A 19,904-nucleotide genomic window follows, 5' to 3' on the forward strand; every position below is an offset into this window, starting at 1 on the left:
GTCGAGGAGTGACTCTAACGATATCGTGCTTACGCTTACGATTGGTGCAATGCTTCCACCGCCAAACCGATACGCGTGACACGTGGTAGATGGTGGGGATAACTGAACCTTCTACGTCCGCGTCGTTAGATCTGGGTAACGCTAAAGGAAAGATGAAATTCTTAATATAATTTTACTTGGGATCAGCAAAAAACTAACACTTGAAATTGCTTCCCTCAAGAGGGCGCCACAATATTTTCGCCCGGGGTATCAGTGGCCCTTACGCCGGCACTGATTTGTGCTAATCAAAGTACCCTAAGGGCACTGGATAAAAAAATACTACAAGGTCATTTTTCTTTTCATTTGGGGTAGTTCGCAGTTTTTGAGCTTTCACAATAAAAGAACGTGATTGGATATAAACATCAAAAAATAATATTCAATATCATACTTCAATAAAAACTATTTATCTTAATAAACATTTAAATTTATGTTCAATATATATATATAATATTGTGAGTGTTCTAAAAACGTATTAAAAATGTTGAAATTATAATATATTTTCGTTGAGTTTTTCTTTTGGCCAATAATATTATCAGTTAATAATTTACAGAGACTCGTGAGCCAAAATATCAGAGATATATTTTTTATTTATCATTATCTATGGTAAGTAACTAGAGATTTTACGATAATTATCGATAAAAGTACTACAAAGAAAAACGACATATCCTGCAATTCTGTAAAATCTATTATCTATCTATTATTCTATTGCATGATTCTTAAAATTATTTATAATAACAAGATTTTCACTATGTATTGCAATATCGGTATTATATTATCGATACGGAAATGCTTTAATGGAGAGACATCACTATTGACGTAAACCGTTTTATTAAACTCAAAAACTATTTTTGTACTTCTTCCTAGTGTAACGAATTTATTGCAAATGAGAAGTAAACAATCGATGTTATAAATACAGGCGTATTGAATTTAACGCTTGGATTTTATTTGTATTTACTAAAGCAAGTGACAAAACGATGAATCTAGATGGACAAGGAATTACGGATGGTTAGTGTAATTTTAACCGTTTATTATTATAACTATGCGTTGGTCAGGATACTTCCTTATTACTGATGTGTTTATTTTCATTTTTAGAATTTATCATCACGGCAGAACGTATATTTGAGTTCTGCGAAGCTGAGATTTCCAGTACATTATGCGTTAATACGTTAATGGAAAAATTCGCGCCTTTCGTGAAAACAAATAAGTAAGTTTACCTTTTTTTTTTTTCCTAGGTACTGGTCATTTTAATTTTACAAAATATATTTATTAAGACTTAACTATTTCGATATTTTCAATTCATGGGAATCTGTTTATAAAATGCAACTGTTCAAAACAATGAAATAAAAAAATTGGTAAAAATTATCTGAAATTTTCATCATTATTGTATGGAAAAGGGATATAATATATTTATATCTGTTTTCCATATAATAAACCCTTACAGCACTAAACCCACATAACATGTTAATTGAAAACTATAAATTACAATTTTGTTTGAACACAACAATAGGGATGAGTACAGTTACTTGAGATCACTCCTCGACCCCGACGATTGTAATCCAGACATCACTGTAACCGAGTTGGCTGCAACACTCAGCAAATATAGTGACAACCAAAAAGTTAAAGCTGATTTAGAAGAGAGGTATGCTTAAATTGATAGAATCTATTCATTAATTTTGAATTTAAATTTTTTTCCTTGGATATACTTAAAGTTAATAATAAAAAGTAATATTTTTAGAAATTCTATTTACATTGAGATATATATATATATGCTATAACAAATATGTTTATATTTTTTTGCAGTTTCAATTTGAAAACTGGCCTATTACCACATGATTCGGATTCTGGCATATCCTCTGATGGTGAGTTGATTAAAATCATTCATGAGAGCCCCTTAACAACCTATAACTCGGTCATTAAACAAAATTGTAACAGGTCATTGATCTTTCTAATTGACTGGCATAGATGCGTTATCTCGAATACCCACAGCATGTTAATAAGGTGGTAATTACATTGAACATTTGATAAAAACAAAAAAGAATTATTATAAAACACAAAACTAATTTATGTAATATTTCCTATATTATTTGATAATTTCGGAAAACAACTCATCTCTTACATAGAAAATCAATTTAAATTTAATGAAAATATATCTATATATATAGATTTATTATATTTTTTCACTTGTGAATATCATAGGAACATAATTTTTTTTATAAACATACACATTATGTCAACATAATATTTGTATATGTGCTGTGTTACATAATTTATTTATACACAACATATAAATAAATTTTTATACTAAATACAGTTTACAATACATCATACAAGATATATGACTAAGTTATAGTTAGTAATATACTTAACGTGTTATTGCTTTTGATACAAATCTTAGTCTGAATATTTAAATTACAAACGCTATAGTTATTCAGCTAGGTAAGGTTTTATCATACTGACCGATCTGTAAAAGAAATTTTGAAGAAATCGACAGTGGAGTGACTAGGAAGGCGATCGATTTGTGAAGATTTTATACAACATGGTTACTTTCAGTTTCGTTGAAGGTGGTTAGGAAGCCACTTGAGTTTTCAGAAGTCAGATATATCATTAAGGGATACTAATTTTGAATATGATCTGGTTTTAAGTGGCACCTTAAAGGCATTATAGTGTTAGCGTGATGTAGAAAAGCCAATAGTGATTGTTCAGAAATAATTTTAGTTTATTGGTTATATCATTATTAATTATCTTTATGAGCATTGTTCCATATTGTTTCATTAGTCAGTCAATATTATATATTTATATATATAAATTCTAATCAAGCTCTACTTACTGATTTATAGTTTCCTCGTTGCCAATAACAAAATACATTTAAAATACAATTAGTACAAATTAATATTCAATAAAGATAGCTCCTTGTACCAATTAACTAATTACAATATGTAACTATCTTATCGTTTGTGCAAATTTTTATATGCAAACATTATGTTCTACACCGACAATTTCGGTTGGTAGAATATTTGCGGGTATTGCTCTAAGAACTTGTACATTTAAAATGGCCTCGTAAACACGCGCTCTGGTGATAGATGCAAATATTTGTAATGCGATCGCGAACACGCAAATCGAGGTTGACAAAAATTCAGTATTTGTTGAACTATCGCGACATTTGTACATACATTAACTTGTGTTAACGTGTCGTTTGTCACATGGATCTTATTATTATGGCCATGGGTTCATATATTTTTATATTCCTATTTAACTTATGGAGTGTTGTCTCAAAAATCACCAATTCTAGGAGACGAGGTAATGAGTCTATTTCTTATTAGATTGTATGTCGATAAGCATATGTTACTTAATGCAATACATGTTATATATTTTTGTCGTATTGAGTGTCTTCATATATATAAATATGGTAAAGTTATATTGACAAAGTATTTATTAATTTGCTATATAATATAATCTGTAATAAAAAATAGGTATTATGTATATATAGACGAATAAATCATAAAAGAAAGAAGACGGGCGTGAACGACTGTGAGATATTTGAATTTTATTATCACAACTTTGTCCTAAATGCGCTTTTTTATTATATGAGATATTAATGGTACTTAAAAATGCTTTGAAACCGCATAATTTGCCGCATAAATCGAAAAAATATATCATAAATTTTCATATCAATGTATATTTAATAGTCCCCGGTATATCAGATATTGGTATTTGTTTCCAGGTTTCCAACTGCTGGAGGAGCTGCAGTGCGAGCTTCGTGAGAAGGCCCAGGTGACGCAGCAGCTGCGACGACAGCTGGACGATTGTGACGCCCTGCATGAAGAGGCGCTCGCTGCGGCCGCGTCCGAGGCACACGCGCTCAGGGAACACCTTAATATGTAACGTGCCTTCACACTCCTCATAAATACTAACCTACCTAATGCTACCATCTCGTCCGCCCGTGGTCACGGTGGCTGCAAAGTAACCGAAACGTCGGGAGTATGTAGTTTTAATAATAATAAAATACGCGTAGTAATACGAAAAATATTACACATTTAAATGAATACTCGCGAAAGTCTTGGACCTCATTACCTAATGCTTTGCTTACGATTACATGCATGTATAGAAAATTGATAGTAATTTTAATATCTTTGTATAGTATGGTTTCTGGCCTTATTGCTATGTGGCCATACATACTTGAATGATAAATGTGCTGGAAGTGACCTTCACATACGAATTGCGATATAAATTGTCCTATGTATATACATTATTACATCAAAGTGATTACCTCCACAATCAAATAGACGTTTTTGTGTTAACTACACATACTTTAAATGTTAGCGAATAAATATTTACAATCACACATCCTTACATCTGAATAAAATTAAGTAATGTGTTCCAAATTTATTACGAACGACTCATTGGCTGCATTTCCTCGCTTATTAAACCATTTTAGGAAAAATCATTAGCATTATTATTAGGTCTTGGTTCGATTTCTCGCGACCTCGTCGCAGATGCTGACTCGCTGACACTGGGATTGTCCTTGCTACTGAAAAATTATTTTGAAAATCGGTCTTAAATTGAATGATTAAATGCGTTACAAACATATAGTGGAATTGAGAACTTCCTCCTATTAGGGGTCGGTTAAGAAGAATCCTAAGTCAATCCTTAGGACATTACCTACTTGCGAGCGATATTTCCGTCAAAATCAGTTCAGTATTCCTTGAGATTATCAAGAACAAACAGACGGGCAGATAATTTTCTTATAAGTTTAATTTTCCATATATTTATCGTATATACTTTTTTGTGCGTTCAGTGTAAAGCTTTTGGTACAAATTTACTGGAATAGTATTTGTTCATTCATTGCTTTACAATCTAAAAGATATCATTACGTAATCATGTCTTTTAGGTTGTAAAGCAATACTCAACTGCTGCAGGATGTACTTTTTCTACTTTAATATATATATTAATATAAGTATACATATGTCAATAGGTTACGAGAAGAGAATTCAGCGTTAACCCACGTGCGTCACGACTATGAGGAGGTCTGTGAACAGTTGACTAACAGTGAACGAGCTCTGACCGAGGCCCGGGGGCAGCTCGAGTCAGCCAAACGACGCACGAGGGTACTCACAGACCAGGTCGCCATGTTGGAGACTGAGGTAAGAGACACGTTCGTAACAATATTAATTATAATTATATAATTCTACCATTAAATGAAACTAATAATTTCGGATTACTGCGCGTAATTTATTATTTTTTCTGTTACTTTCACATCTCGTCCGCCCGTGATCACGGTTGCTGCAAAGTGACCGAAACGTCGGGATTATGAAGCTTTTAAAAATACTAAAATACGCGTAGCAATCCGACAATATTAGTTTCATTTAAATGAATAGTCTCGGAAATCTTAGATCTCATCCGACCATTAATTAAGAATCAAATGAGAAATATGTAATTCTAATAATATGATTAATATAAAATTTTACAAGCGATATTCCCACACCAGCAACACAACCTTGACTATGTAACGTGATTTTCACTTCCTACAACCAACTGGGACCAGGATATTTCCTATTATGTCTTATATTTTATAGTATCCTTGACTATATTAAATTCGCTATACATATGTGTATTCTCACAAGTTACACTGAATGACGGAACCCAATACAGTAGACTGACCTACCTATATTTGACTTCACATATTATTTAACAATACCTACCAAGTATAGGTACTTAACACATAACGTATGTAAAATATGAAATGAGTCGTAAGCTTATATTGTGTATATAATAATAGATTCTTTCCGTATCCACAGAAGCTATCTCTGCAGGAGTTGCTGGCCAAGTCGAAGCGGGACTGTCATCACATCAACGAGATGTACGCAGCGCGTCATAAGGCTCTGTTGGAACAGAACGAGAATCTTCGGAGCGAGCGAGCTGAGCTGGCGGCTAGAGCTGGAGACCTGGACAGGGACCTGCAACAGCTGCTACGAGAGAAGGTGGACATGTGATAGTATAGATGAGATGCACTAACAGATTTAATGCTATGTTTGGTCTATAATTTTGTACATACAAGAATGAGTAATAACTTTTTCATAATACATTTTGTACAATAAATAGCATAGCAATATAAATTTTATATATTTTTTTAAATTTAATGGATCAATATCACAATCTGATGTTGTATTAACTTCATATGTACATGTTTTAGGTAATTCTTGAGATGGAGTTGAAAGACATGCTAAATAAGTCAAACACACACCTCCGTATGGAGAGATCCATCGACATCAGCTACACCGAGGACCAGATGCTCACAGCCTTGGACAGTCTCAACGCTGATTCAAAGTTCACACAAGGTACTTAATATTAATATTATATATATATATATATATATATATATATATATATAAATATATATATGTATATATATATATATATATATATCGATTATTTCTTCTTGAATATCTTACTTATTAATAAGCACGACAAATACTTCAATAAATCTGTATATACAAACTATAAACATTAAATAAAATTATATTTTTATTGAAAAAATATTTCCAAACGTTAATTAACAATACAGACAGCCATCTCGCCGCCGTTTAACCTTTTTATGTGCTTTAAATGTATGTTTAACCGCTTTGCCGCCCAGAGAGCATCCGGATAGACGAGGAATCATTTCTGAACGAAGATCACGGACGACCGACGAACCTGTCTCTGTTTGACGAAATGAGACTTAGTTTCTGTAACTTATCCAGATATGCTTTTAAAGATTTCAATAATTCCCAAAATATCGACAGACATTCAGAGACCGGCAGCACTAATGTACCGGCTGAGACACAGACAGAAGTTATTAATGTTGATTGTTGTTGTAAAAAACATTCCTCTACAAATATAAACTCAGCCACACAGACTGGCAATGAATCTTTTGACTTCTATTACGACCGAAAAGACGCCATATCGTACGAGCTAGTGTCTGCTTCAACACAGACTACATTCAATGATACAGATTATAAAAACTTAAATACTGGCAATAAAGCAACGAACACATCGTCGCAAGTGTTCGAAGTGTTCAGAGATATAGAAGTCATGAATAAAGGTGTACAGACTAATGACGAATTTGAATCTTACAATAATAATAATAACGTACAAAATTGCATCGAATGCACGAAATGTATGGAGTGCGACAGACTGAGGAAATATACGAACAGACTGGAAATAGAAGTCAAAAAATCTGATGTGACTGTGGAAGAAATCAAGAGAGACGTCGGCCTGTATGAGGATAACTTGGATCTGTTGCGAAGATTCGTCGACGAAGGAAACGAGAGGAATGTTTTATTGAAATCAGCTGTTGATAGTCTAAGAGCTAGGCTCTTCGACTTGGAAAATAAGTGCACAGAAAATGACAGAAAGATTGAAGAGTACTGTGACGTGTGCTCTGCTGAAGCACAGGCGGATTGTGGTAATTTATTAGTACGTTGGATAGATTTGTAGATATTTTAGCCACCTATATGTATATATTATATTGTATATAGTGGTTGTACTGTAAGCGCTGTAGAATAGTGTATGTGTGGTAAAACAGTGTAACCTAGTCTTGTTACTGTAAATAACATGTAACATATGTGTGTAATTAGATTGGTCTCTATGGCATACGGTTATTTAAGAAGCGTCTGAAAGTATTCACTTTGATATTTATTACATTGTTGAAAAATAAAACAATTTATATATATATATATAAGTACCTGCATAGATTTAAATAAATAAATATATATATATACAATATAATCAATATGCAAAGAATTTTAAAATGACGGTAGGTTGACAAGAAATTTCTTGACACATTCTTAATTTGAATTTAAAGGAATCGGTTTAAGCAATATCATTTTGTAGTGCGACTATTGACGTATGGTTAATATTAATCTTGGGCGGAACAAATTAATTTAACAATTACCACGTCTAGTACTAGTGTCCTTATACATAAATTATCCAAAACGTCTTCATACGACTGTTTAAACAAAGATTTCTTTTCTGTAGGAACATCTCAATCAAAGATTAGCTGATTAATGGAATGTCTTTGTAAGACTACTTTCAAAATTAACCCGCGATAACAAAAGACTAATGAGATCTAGTTTTATGACAAAAAAATCTTTCCTTTTTATGTAATTGTTGCTGTAGATTTTTCAAATGTGAATTCTTTCAACGGCTACACTATTTATACGAATTACTCAGGAATTTAGTCTAATTCATATATTACCGTGTAAATAATAATGTTTCGTTGTGTTTCATATAAATGTATCTTTCAGACTACGCGTCGGTGTCGACTCAGACAGAGCTGCTACACTCTGAGTGCGTTCGCCGGCAACCGCATCGTAGCCTGCGGCGGTACCTGTGGTGAGTTCGATGACTTAAGAACACAATAATCCAACGAAACAAGATAAACAATGTAAACAAAAGAAGGGTTTTATATATTTTAACAGATCGTCTCATTACTCAGTATAATGTATAAATGTGGTCCTGTGGATATTCATTCAGTACACAATAAATCATTAATTTTTATTATATTAAATATATTTTACGGAAACTATCTTCATTCACTGGCTGTCAGTTTATTTATAGAATTTATCTTGTTTCGTTGACACGATCTAACTCTACCGTATTTAATGTTTTACATGTGTAGTAACTCGTCTTATGATGTTTATATCACTCGCAATCATCAAGTCCACGTGAATACGAGACAAATGTATATGTAAATATAGTTATACTTTTCTCATATACCAATTACCAAATTATACAGCCGAACTTCTTTATTATATATCCCCCCCCCCTCCCCCTTCCATCTAACAAATCCTTAACCAGCACCGTCCTAACATACTGACCCTCAGTGTGTTCTCAGCGACTCCATGAAGTGGTTGTTCCAAGTGTTCGCGGTGGTGTGCTTCGCCTGCGCCGTGTGGCTGCTGTGTGGGGTGACGAGGCGGCCGCGAGGGTGTCACTCCACACCCTGGTGGTGGATGCACGCCCACGAACTGCTCGACTTCTTCCTCACTATAGAATACGTCTCCGAGGTTCCGATGTAGTCGTGTCGTGTCGTTGACGTGTCGTGTCGCGTAAATTGCTTTATAGTGTTGTGAATTAACCGATTGATTGGATTTGAATTGAGATGGGCGAAGAAATTATAATTCTCATATGTGTTATGAATATAAGTTAGATTATAGTGCATTTTGTAGAGTCAACAACGATTCTTTATGGTTAGGATATTTTTTTAAGCATTTTCTATACATATACATAGTACTAGTTAGTGCCTTATTGTTTCATGGTTGTATTAATGTAGTTATAATATTTAGTAACTTTGACTTCATTATTTAATAACTGATACAAATTTACATAACTAACTTTTAAGTTTTATAATTAACGTTTTCTTTTTTTTTTATCTGTCTCGTTGTTAATTTTATACTCTGTGAATTAATTCAATTTCACTTGTTATGTAATATAATTTAAACCTAGCAGATTTCTTTGTTAATTCTAATTAATATTTCCTATAATATTTAATTCCCACAATTCATTAACATTTACTTTGGTCATACATTAATTTCAAAAATTAATTATTTTTCAGTATAATTATTTTTTAACCGATTCGCTTTGTATTAAAATGAAAAACATGTCTTCCTTGTACTGCTCGAGCATTTCTTGAACTGCATTTACCGTTTTATACATTTTGAATATATTTTTAATTCATTTTAAGATGTATTTGACAATTTTCTCGTTTGATAATAACTTTATTATCAACACGTCTGTTGTCCTGTGATATTCCAGTGCCAGTGTTAGTTATAATTAAGATGCTCTTAAGTTTATGACTAATTTTATTTGTGTGACCAAAAATTACTTATAATTTAATTTTAAACATCGAAGAAGCGTTCAAATTCAATGTTTAATATATTTCATGTTCTATTTTTAAAATTCTCCATTTTGTTTGATGGCCAGTAATAAACAGCACGTTTCGTTGTATAAAGTTGAATTTAGTAAATAAATTTTTTTCGTATTGATGTCTTTTTTATAATATATCACTTACTTATATTGTTTTTCATTTCAAAAATTTCTTTTAAAAATCCTTATACAAGTACTCGTATCATATAAGTTTTGATTCAAGTTGTAAAGTGGAATCTATGGATCTCTTCACAATAATAGGGGAGTCCAAAAGGGGATTTAGGGTTTTTCTAAAGCACCGTATATTAATATATACGGTCATACCTTGTACCCTGTTACGTGCCTTCACCAAATATGAGCTTCATATATATATATATATATATATATATATAGATTCATAGTTTGGCCGCTCGCAGAATAGAGAATCAGATAAGTAAAGTAAATTGATCGTCAGAATTTTCTCTAGCCGGTTACATTAAAGTGGTTCGAGTTAATTACAAGACCAAAAAGTGTTTATGCCACCAACAATTTGAGAGTGACGTAATGAAAGGGGATTTCTACCAAGTAGTAAAAAAAGTCGCCTCGACACTCTCGAGTATGGCTAATTTTATTTAGAAGGAAATTATATATGGATAAAGAAAAATATATAATCGGACAATATTAGTAATAAAAAAGTCGTCGATAAAGTTTAATGCGTACAGCTGCGTGATGAATACATCTCTCCGCGTTTCTATTTCCCTCTCATTCTATATATTTTTTTTACATTGTACCTGAGTAGGGATATTTTAATTTTTTCAGTTACGCTTAAAACGCAAAGTGCTTGGCACACTAAAGACCATAGTACGATTAGGAGTTGATCGTAAGAATATCAACAAATCCTGAACGAAAATATGTCGATTTATTTCTACTTTTTTTGTGTCACGATACGTTGGCCAGGTATTGTCGATCGGGGAATTCCCTTATTTTGTTAACCAACAAAGTAATTTTTCCGTGGCGCTCCTGTTGATAAATCCACTCCATCACCCCTTTAATTTCTAGAACATGTTACAGGAACGTGAAACGCCGTTTTGATGAGCGTCTCCAATATCCGAAAAGTTTTTTCAAAGCGAACATATCTTATCGAGTATTCGATGTCATTATTAAACAAGTGGAATGGCGTTAAGTTCCGATGAAAGAAATATTTCCATATTTAAGTGTTTTGCAGCCATCTAATTTAAAAGTTTTAAGTGACACTGATCTATTAAAAAAGCTCTAGAATTTAATAAAAAAAGACATATCTGAATCATTTTCCAAGGACATAATTTTTTTTGGCAAGAAATAGATAAATCTGCGGGGAAACCTTGCTGATTTATTATTTACAATTAAATCATTTTGTGTGCAACATATTCTGAAGTATGCACAGTGTAAATGTTATTTACTACAATTCTTGTCATAACAGCTAGCGCTGAACGATTTTCGTGACTAAAATTAATAAAACATATTTAAGAAACTCCATGGACAAGACAGATCACGTAACATGGTATTTCTGTCTATTGAAAATTCTCTGGCTCGATCTTTAAACTTAGATGATGTAAAGTATAGACAGTCTTACGGAACAGAAAGGTAGAAGAAAAGATTTTTCGTGACAAATATCTTATTGAAATCAAATTTATCGTTATTTTTGTGTTATTAATTTTCTTACGACGTTTTTCCTTCACTCCGAATTGGATTAAGCGAATATGGTCAGTAGTGGGATATACATGGTTTGGTGACGGGAAAGGAATTTGCTTCGGGCACCAGATGGTATAAGTGACACCACTGTTCTCTAAATAGCTTAAAAGTTGCACATTAATGATATTGTCATTGAATTTGGGAACCAGGAGTTTGCTATGAATCTATTATTAATTGGTCCCCCTCGGCCTTTTGGGATTTGGCGAGTATTTAGTTTAGTTTGGCGAGTAAATTAGTTCAAGGACTAGACGTGCATTGATCATGTTTTAGAAAACTAAAGATATCTTAAAAATGAATTAAATACTGAAGACCAACTCATTTAAAAACATTTAAAGATCTTTGTTGAGTTAAAATGTCTAATGAAAATGTGTAGTCGATTTTCACACCCAAAAATTTAATAATAATTTATTAAGAATATTTTTGTATATTCTATAATCCTTCTAATATTGTTAATGTGATAATTTGTGAGATGGATGGATGATTGCTCTTTGAAGCAAAAATTCTTTACAATTTTTGATGAAACTTAGATCCTTAGAAATCGGAATAAATAAATGGCTTATAATTTATCCTTGGCATATAATTCGTATTTTCCTTACGCGACACGTATTATTGTCGAAGACAGCTCTTACCATAACTATTGTTTTGGCACACTTTATTGGTACATTTCCTTCCTAGCCTAATTCAGATTGAGACGAGGAGTTCACCGCAATTAATAACTTGTATTAATATCACATAACACAACTTTGTAAATGAACTAAATAAAACTGGTATTTGTTTTTTTATGCGACTGAGCCTTAGAAGAGATAGCTAGTGTATTCAGGTCTGAATATTAACCCACCATAAGTCTGTTGATATTAAAAATATGTCTCCGAAATAAATTTAAGAACATGGCGGTCAAATAAATTGATAAAGGTTTCAACACATTCATCGACTTTTAATAGTGCCTACTACATCCATATTACAGCTCAAAAACGCTTGTTGACCCTTTATTTAAAAAACAAACTTCAAAATCGAAACTTGTCGAAAGCCTTACCTAAAAATCGCAATCAAAACAATTCTATAAAAATTCTCCCATCAAAACTATAATTCGGCAACGTAAAAGTATAATTTGCATCAATGGAATAACATATACACAAAGAAATTCATATCCTTTACAAAAGGGTCCGCAACTTGGGACAAAAGGCAGCCAAGGTGGAGGGTAACAAAAGGAATTGGTAACTGAGAAATGGATCACTGTATATTTCCCACAAATTCTTATTTTGAGGTCAGTTTAGATCGGATTAGCGGTGGACTCACATGATTGATTTTCTTTTAAATTGTTACACACCTTTAAAAGAGCAATCCCAAAAAATATATAATATCTACTAGCTGGGAGTACTTTGGTAAATTATAAAAAAAATACATGTTACGAGAAAACTATAATTGGTTAGTTTATTATTTTATTTATGTTGAGTATTAATTTAAATTCAACTTTAATTTAACTATTTACTGTAATAGTTTATGAATTCGCCATAAATTGGTTCGACTGTAACCTATTGACTTCATTATTTTATTTAATAATATTGTGGGCTTAATTCAAGGCAATAAAGTTCAATTTCGCTCGAGCAGATATCAATCTAGCACCTGTTACAGTACAGGAGCGTGGGAACTGACAGCAAGTGATACAATGTGTCATCGAACGGGAGTTGCCATTAAAAAAAGTTCATAAATGAACTGTGTCTTTTTTATATATATATTTATAATTTCTTAATCAATAAAACAATTCCGATTATTCTTTTTGCATCATTTAATTGCAATTTATGTTGCTAAGATCGGAGAAAGTATTTTTACACGTAAGTACATAAGGGAAATCTCATAATTTATTAAATGAATAAATTGACATAGAATCATTAAAATCGTATCAGTTTTTTTTTTATCAGTTTTAAGTGTTAATTTTAACATTTAACTAAAAGGATTTTAAGTTTTAAATCGAATAAATGAAACATTTTTTTTCGGGTTTACTACGGGTATTTTATTATTTTTAAAAACTACATATTGCCGACGTTTCGGTTACTTTGCAGCAACCGTGATCGCGTCTCGCATGCATCTCGTCTGCCCGTAGTAATCCGAAAAAAATAGTTTCATTTTAATGAATACTCGCGAAAGTCTTGGATCTCATTATTTTCAATCTTACGTTATTTTATTCTCATAACTACGGTCTAAATTAAAATACATTTCATTTTGAATTCTGCAATAACAATTATAAAAAATCAATCTTTTTGATACGAAAGAAATTATTTGCATCGTAATTATATATGGAACTATATATAGTAATAATTATTATTACGTCTTTTTATTCTGATCTCAAAATAGGATTAAGAATAAAAATTAGTTTCAGTACCTATATTTCTAAAACTTAATGACGTCCTAGTTTATAAAGAAAAGTGTCTATTAAAATAATCTGGTATATCTGGACGCACCTAACTGACGTAATTTGGTTCACATTTTGACCTTCATAACCTTCCCATAAACACGGTACTACAATCGAAAGGCTGAGATTAATTCAGACATTTATCTTAGCAATTAAGATATGAGTTTCATACAAAACGATAGGTTTAACTTCGTTGTATATACGGACTTTACTTCTAGAGTATCCTTATTGGGCCTTGATATGTCTAACCTTGTCCTCCTTTGTTTCAAGGGAATTTCCTCTTAATTATGTTAATAAATTAATTATTTAACAAAATTAGTCTAATAGAAGAATAGGATCGGGTCAGTTGAAGTACCAAATTCTTACAGAAATCTTTCGAAAGAAGATAAAAAGAGTAATATATGTACTTTCAATCCGTTGCAGTTATCTTATTTATATCTCTCTAATATTAAAAAATTTATAGATATTTTCACCAGTCTGTCTAATAAGTTGAAAATTTTCTAGAATCGAATTAATATCGTAATAAAATGCACAATCCTTCTCTTTACTTTTATTTAATAATTATTATAAATTAACCAGTACCATATTTCTTTCGATTTGTTACTAAATGCATTTTTAATTCCTTAGCTATGTCAAACTATTTGGAAAGGGCAATAACAATATCGTTTCCTTACGTTTAAAAGCGTAAGGAAACGAGAAATTATAACAAAAAAATCTGTAACATTTTTTTTTATTCCCATAAGAATTCCCATAGACACAGGTGCACAAAAAAAACGAGCTCCCATTGAATATCAACTCGTTTTTATTAAGAGAACCACGAAAAAACCCATCCGGGGTACGATTTCCGGGTTTGAGATATAAAAACTTGTATTGTTCTATGATTGATGGATAAATATTTATCAATAATATTATTGTAACCACATAAGTGGGGACGTTCATAAGTAAATAGGTCAAGTTTAAGTAGTCTCAATTCAATATATGTATGCAATATAGATATATTTTAAAATAAATATTAAAAATAGGTATGTTAACGAATGAGAAGTTTTTCGTTTCGATTTTGGCAAGAACTTATAATTCTATAATATTATAATACATCAATATTTATATCTGTATTTTAAAAACTAACAACGAGATTTTAATATAACAGCAATTTCATAAATTATTAAGGTTGTATTAAATTGTCAGCAAACAGATTAAAAGTAACTAAACGACTTCCTCTCAACGAAATAAACATAAAAAAGTTAATCCATCGGCAAATATTTTACTGACCCTCGATAAATGAGTTTCCTTTGTAGGGTCGACCAGAATCCTTTATAATATTTATAGGGTAACCAATTTTTATCAAACATTCTAAAACTATCAACTCCATTTAAAAATACATAAATAACTTCCCGTCACTTTTTTTTTACAAATTTTGAACTAATTAAAATATATGATTACATTATTAAAGTACTAAATAAAAAAAATAACTAAGCATATATATATATTTATTTTTATTGATCTATGATATGGCCCATATCTGTCTGCCAATGTTTATTTTCTGTTTTATCTATGCCTATTCAATAATTAATATGTTATCTATGTAAGTGCATAGCGTACAGCCCTCCTACTTCTTGAAGGGCGGAAGGAAGAACCGTTACAAGTCCGGTTCACACGACCTATGAGAATTATTTTTTACGTCACTTGCGTTTTCATTTAGAGATCTATTGCGTAATCCTTGTAATTCCATTTCAGTTATCGAGCACATCGCTTCTGGCGGCCATCTTGACATATTGATTTACAGTTTTTAATCGACTTTGGACTTTGGAGTATTTACATTGATAACTTTCTGCTTAAATTATATTTCTTAATAAAATACAGTGAATAATAAATAATATTAACAAACATGAAATACGACTTTAATTATCCACTTTTAATTTTCTTGTTTTAGAACTGAACATGTTAATTGGTAATAGTTTACAAGTAACATAAATTTTTGTAAGTATTATTTCAACACAATACGAGTAATTTCAACTGAAAATTTATATTTCGTAATTCCTTAGATGGGTCAAGCAAGAGTTCATTATAATTTATAACGGATCGCAGTTTGCATGTCAAAGCTCGTTAATAGTTAACAGCTTGTTAAACCCAGCTTGTATTACAAGCTAACGGATCGTTCCCACAACTCGCCCTAACGAATGACATCGGCTATTCACTTTCGTTAGCTCATCACGAATCTAGCTGCATGCAATTCCGTCACATTTCGATGCCTCTAAGAACAAAATTTTTATTCCAGCCAAAATTTTAGAATAATCAAATTTAAACTGTAAATATATCTGGATAAAGTCTTATATAATTTTTCTGGCTTTGTCACAACTTGGTAGCCCTTCATGCAATTTTTGACAAAGTTATAAATTAGGTGATTTATTTTTTTCATCCAAAAATAAACTTTAGGAACCGGCATAAAGGTTCTGAAACTTCCTTATAATGTTAAACCTAAAATTGTTTTTTGACGTAATACAAATTTAAGTTTACCCTTATTCAGTATTTGTAAAACTTTATGTCAATACCAATTGAGTATAATTTATAATGTCAGTGAATATTTAAAGAACGTTCATGTTTGTATTGCTCAAGCGGGACCGTGGGAGAGATTATTTAATAGAATATTAATATTTCAGTACATCGGTATGTATGAAGGTCAGAACACCTGGTCCGGTCAGCGACTTAATGAATGCAGGCTCATTACATAACAGGATATAAATCGGTTAATTTACATTAGTTAGGAATAAATTAATATTTGTTTATAATGTTTTGAGAGTTCCCATGCGCGTTGCAGTATAATAATTTCTTATACAAGATAAACGTCAATAGGTATTTGACAGCTCTCCTGACAGTTGACAAATTGGTTTAGAAGACGACATTAACGTAATACACATTTATATAAAACATAAAATATAGTTAATTAATTATTATGATTTTAAAATTTTTAATTTTAATAAGACAATAAAATAAGTATTAAATGATATTGGTAATGTTACAGAAATTAAAACATTACAGTATCTTTTTATTGCATGACAAACAAACATGCCGTCCGAAACTGAACCCTTGCACCTTTCAACATTCCCACACAGCGTGAGAACACCGCGACACCCCATAAAGAACCCATATACTATAAAAACCATACTCACCTTTTACGCTACGCTGCCCCATCAAGTATAGCATTTATCACACACACACTATGAACACTATGAAAGAAATTTAAACGGTACTTCATTGAAAGGCGTGAGTTCAGTAAGCATGCGATTTGTTTTTTTGGATTTTTATGAAGCGAATTGTGGTACATGATGGGCGTGTGTATGGTTATGCATTCCCATAGAGATTTGAATGGGAGCGGAGTTTTGTAGCTTCATCGGAATCTTTATATTAATTCATTTGCGAATAATGCCAATATTCTGATTTATGTACAAGTATTTATATTTTTTCTTACTTTATAGTATATACATACATACATTTATTAATTATTTTGTAATATAATTAAAAGTGTTGTGTTTGTGCAAGCCTAATTGATTTCATATAAAATAAAAAACACAAAAAAAAAACAACTTCGTAATAATATCAATCGGAATCGAACGGCATACTAAGTACGATTTTAACCAACGACCACACAGCACCATTCACGGCAGGTTCCCGCTTAGAGAGAGACAGAACGAAAACAAAACATTCCGATACAGTTCCCACGGGATGATGACTGTAGTAAGAGAGAGACAGCTATATATTCTGAGTTCGCCTTCAAAACAGGATGAATGGTACTGATGGGACAAATTTAAATAATGCCCTATTTCGTCGGACGTCAGTTGATTGCGAACCGTCGTCCGGTGAACATATAGGAAAAATGCAGTGCAGTGAGGACGATGACTCCCAAAGCGGGTTCAATTCAGAACCGACCCAAGTTCTATCTAAGGCTGAATTAAGAAAGGTGATTAGTGTTTCAGTGTGTGTTTCATTAATGCTGTGTTTACGTGAAATTAAGAAAAATGGCGAATGTAGTTACAGTTTTTTTTTTTTAAAGTGTAATTTATAAAAATGTTTTCTCTAATTCCAGACGAACAAACCTATAATGGAAAAGAAGAGGCGAGCGCGCATTAATAACTGTCTCAACGAATTAAAAGATCTCTTGATGGATGCTATGGATAAAGACGTGAGTATTGTCAACAATATTTCTTATAATAGTAAAAGTAGATCTTATTGAAAATAAAAAAAAATCATTATGTTGGTATTAATTATCTGAAACACCTAAAAATACATCGGAAAAATACTTTTGTACAAACAACGTTTTGATTGTTTCTATATTGATTGACCAAAAATATCTTTTAAATATTTGATACATAGGGCAAAATCATTTAATCAAAAATCTCATGTACAAGAAACTAATTAATAATTTTCATATATTCACAGCCAGCTCGGCACTCGAAACTGGAAAAGGCCGACATCCTGGAGCTGACCGTTAAACACCTCCAGACCCTCCAGCGTCAGCAGCTAGCTGCAGCGATCGCTGCGGACCCCGCCGTCCTACACCGATTCAAGGCCGGCTTCGGAGACTGTGCCGGGGAAGTCCGAAGATACCTCTCCAGACTCGCCAGTGTACCCACCGGACTTCGCTACAGACTTGGAAACCATCTCAACACCTGTCTATCAGGGATAGAACGATTACACTCCACTGACTACCCACCACTGATACCGGACCCTTTGAGACTAGACGACGAAAGGCCGAGTGCGTTCCATTACGTAAGATCGACTAAGCCGACCAGCCCGCCCTTGAGTCCCTTGTCCTGTGATTCCGCGTGTGATTCTTCTACGGAACTCGAGACTCCGCCGCGACCCGTACAGAAATACCCCTTCCCGACACCTCCCAGCCATTCCGCATCGGATCAAGATTCTAGTCCAGAACAAAAACCTACCGTATCCTCCACAACGATATCACCAGACACATTGAAACAAGATGTCCTGAGGAACAAAACAGTGATGGAACCGCTATCAATTGTTATCGATGTCGAGAATTACAGAATAGGAATCGACGCGTCACCAAAGAGAGCGGTCGATTATTCGATACGTCACAAGCTAAAACGACATTCAGATGCCAAAGGACCAATGCCAAAGCTGATGAAACTTGACGGGGAGAGGAAGGAAAAGCAATTCTTAGATAGATTGCAAGCGCCTGAAGTCAAGACTGAACGTTCCGCCTTTGTGCAGTTACCAGACAAGGTGATCCCTGAAAGAAAGTTGACTATACCCGAAGGTATACCAGCTGCGAGGGAAAAGTCCTCAGAAATGAAAGCCAACGTGCCCAGAACAGTCATAAGCCACACAGCGGCGTCACTGGCACAGTCGAGTCTTCAAAATATTAAGACTGAAGATAAAGACAGTCCTAAATCACCAAAACAAGGAACCAGTTCAGAAATGTGGAGACCCTGGTGATAACTACTTGTTGGGAGAGTCTTCCAAAGTATTTATTTGGTTGAATTTTTAAACGGTTATTTTTTATAACAATCGTTTTCAGAGAATGTTATCGATTTGTACTTGGAAGTACGATAATTATTTTTACTATAAGAATATGTGACAAAGATGAAAGCTTTAAGTATTTACCCGAGTGGTATACTGTTTTATACAGATTATTAAAAACTATTTTAGGTTTTTATACAAACGTCATTTCATTTGTACCTTTTTTTTTTAATTTTTAAATATTCGTACTTTATATGAAAAAGATATACAAGTTATTATTTACATTATATTTGTAAATTTTGTTTTGCTTTATTCACCGACTGTTAACCGAGTTTAAATAAGAAACTTAGATTTATTTTATTTC

At 32.4% G+C, this 19,904-nt stretch overlaps 2 protein-coding genes across 5 annotated transcripts; both read left to right on the top strand.

The window, feature by feature from the left end:
- The first annotated feature begins 798 nt into the window (after positions 1-798).
- Positions 799-10,102, top strand: LOC116769937 (uncharacterized). 3 transcript variants are annotated; one of them, XM_032661162.2, is made up of 11 exons: positions 799-1,044; positions 1,132-1,243; positions 1,547-1,678; positions 1,840-1,898; positions 3,761-3,917; positions 5,012-5,180; positions 5,835-6,017; positions 6,230-6,374; positions 6,671-7,480; positions 8,322-8,409; positions 8,901-9,055. In XM_032661162.2, the coding sequence occupies exons 1-11, from the start codon at positions 1,014-1,016 to the stop codon at positions 8,920-8,922; spliced, it is 1,908 nt and encodes a 635-aa protein (XP_032517053.2). In that variant the 5' UTR covers positions 799-1,013; the 3' UTR covers positions 8,923-9,055. The 3 variants fall into 3 exon arrangements, with proteins under 3 accessions (XP_032517053.2, XP_032517052.2, XP_032517054.2); XM_032661161.2 differs by having other exon boundaries at positions 815-1,044; positions 8,912-10,102; XM_032661163.2 differs by lacking the exons at positions 799-1,044; positions 1,132-1,243; positions 1,547-1,678; positions 1,840-1,898 and adding an exon at positions 2,982-3,336 and having other exon boundaries at positions 8,912-10,102.
- Positions 10,103-16,684: 6,582 nt separating this feature from the next.
- On the top strand, positions 16,685-19,692 carry LOC116769943 (hairy/enhancer-of-split related with YRPW motif protein 1-like). Of its 2 annotated transcripts, XM_061527762.1 has the most exons (4): positions 16,685-16,726; positions 17,840-18,017; positions 18,144-18,239; positions 18,497-19,692. In XM_061527762.1, exons 2-4 carry the CDS (start codon positions 17,841-17,843, stop codon positions 19,514-19,516), a joined length of 1,293 nt encoding a protein of 430 aa, XP_061383746.1. In that variant the 5' UTR covers positions 16,685-16,726; position 17,840; the 3' UTR covers positions 19,517-19,692. The 2 variants fall into 2 exon arrangements, with proteins under 2 accessions (XP_061383746.1, XP_061383745.1); XM_061527761.1 differs by lacking the exon at positions 16,685-16,726 and having other exon boundaries at positions 17,295-18,017.
- The last annotated feature ends 212 nt before the right edge of the window (positions 19,693-19,904 follow it).

This window comes from Danaus plexippus, assembly GCF_018135715.1.
Source record: "Danaus plexippus chromosome 13 unlocalized genomic scaffold, MEX_DaPlex mxdp_15, whole genome shotgun sequence".
Taxonomy (NCBI): domain Eukaryota; kingdom Metazoa; phylum Arthropoda; class Insecta; order Lepidoptera; family Nymphalidae; genus Danaus; species Danaus plexippus.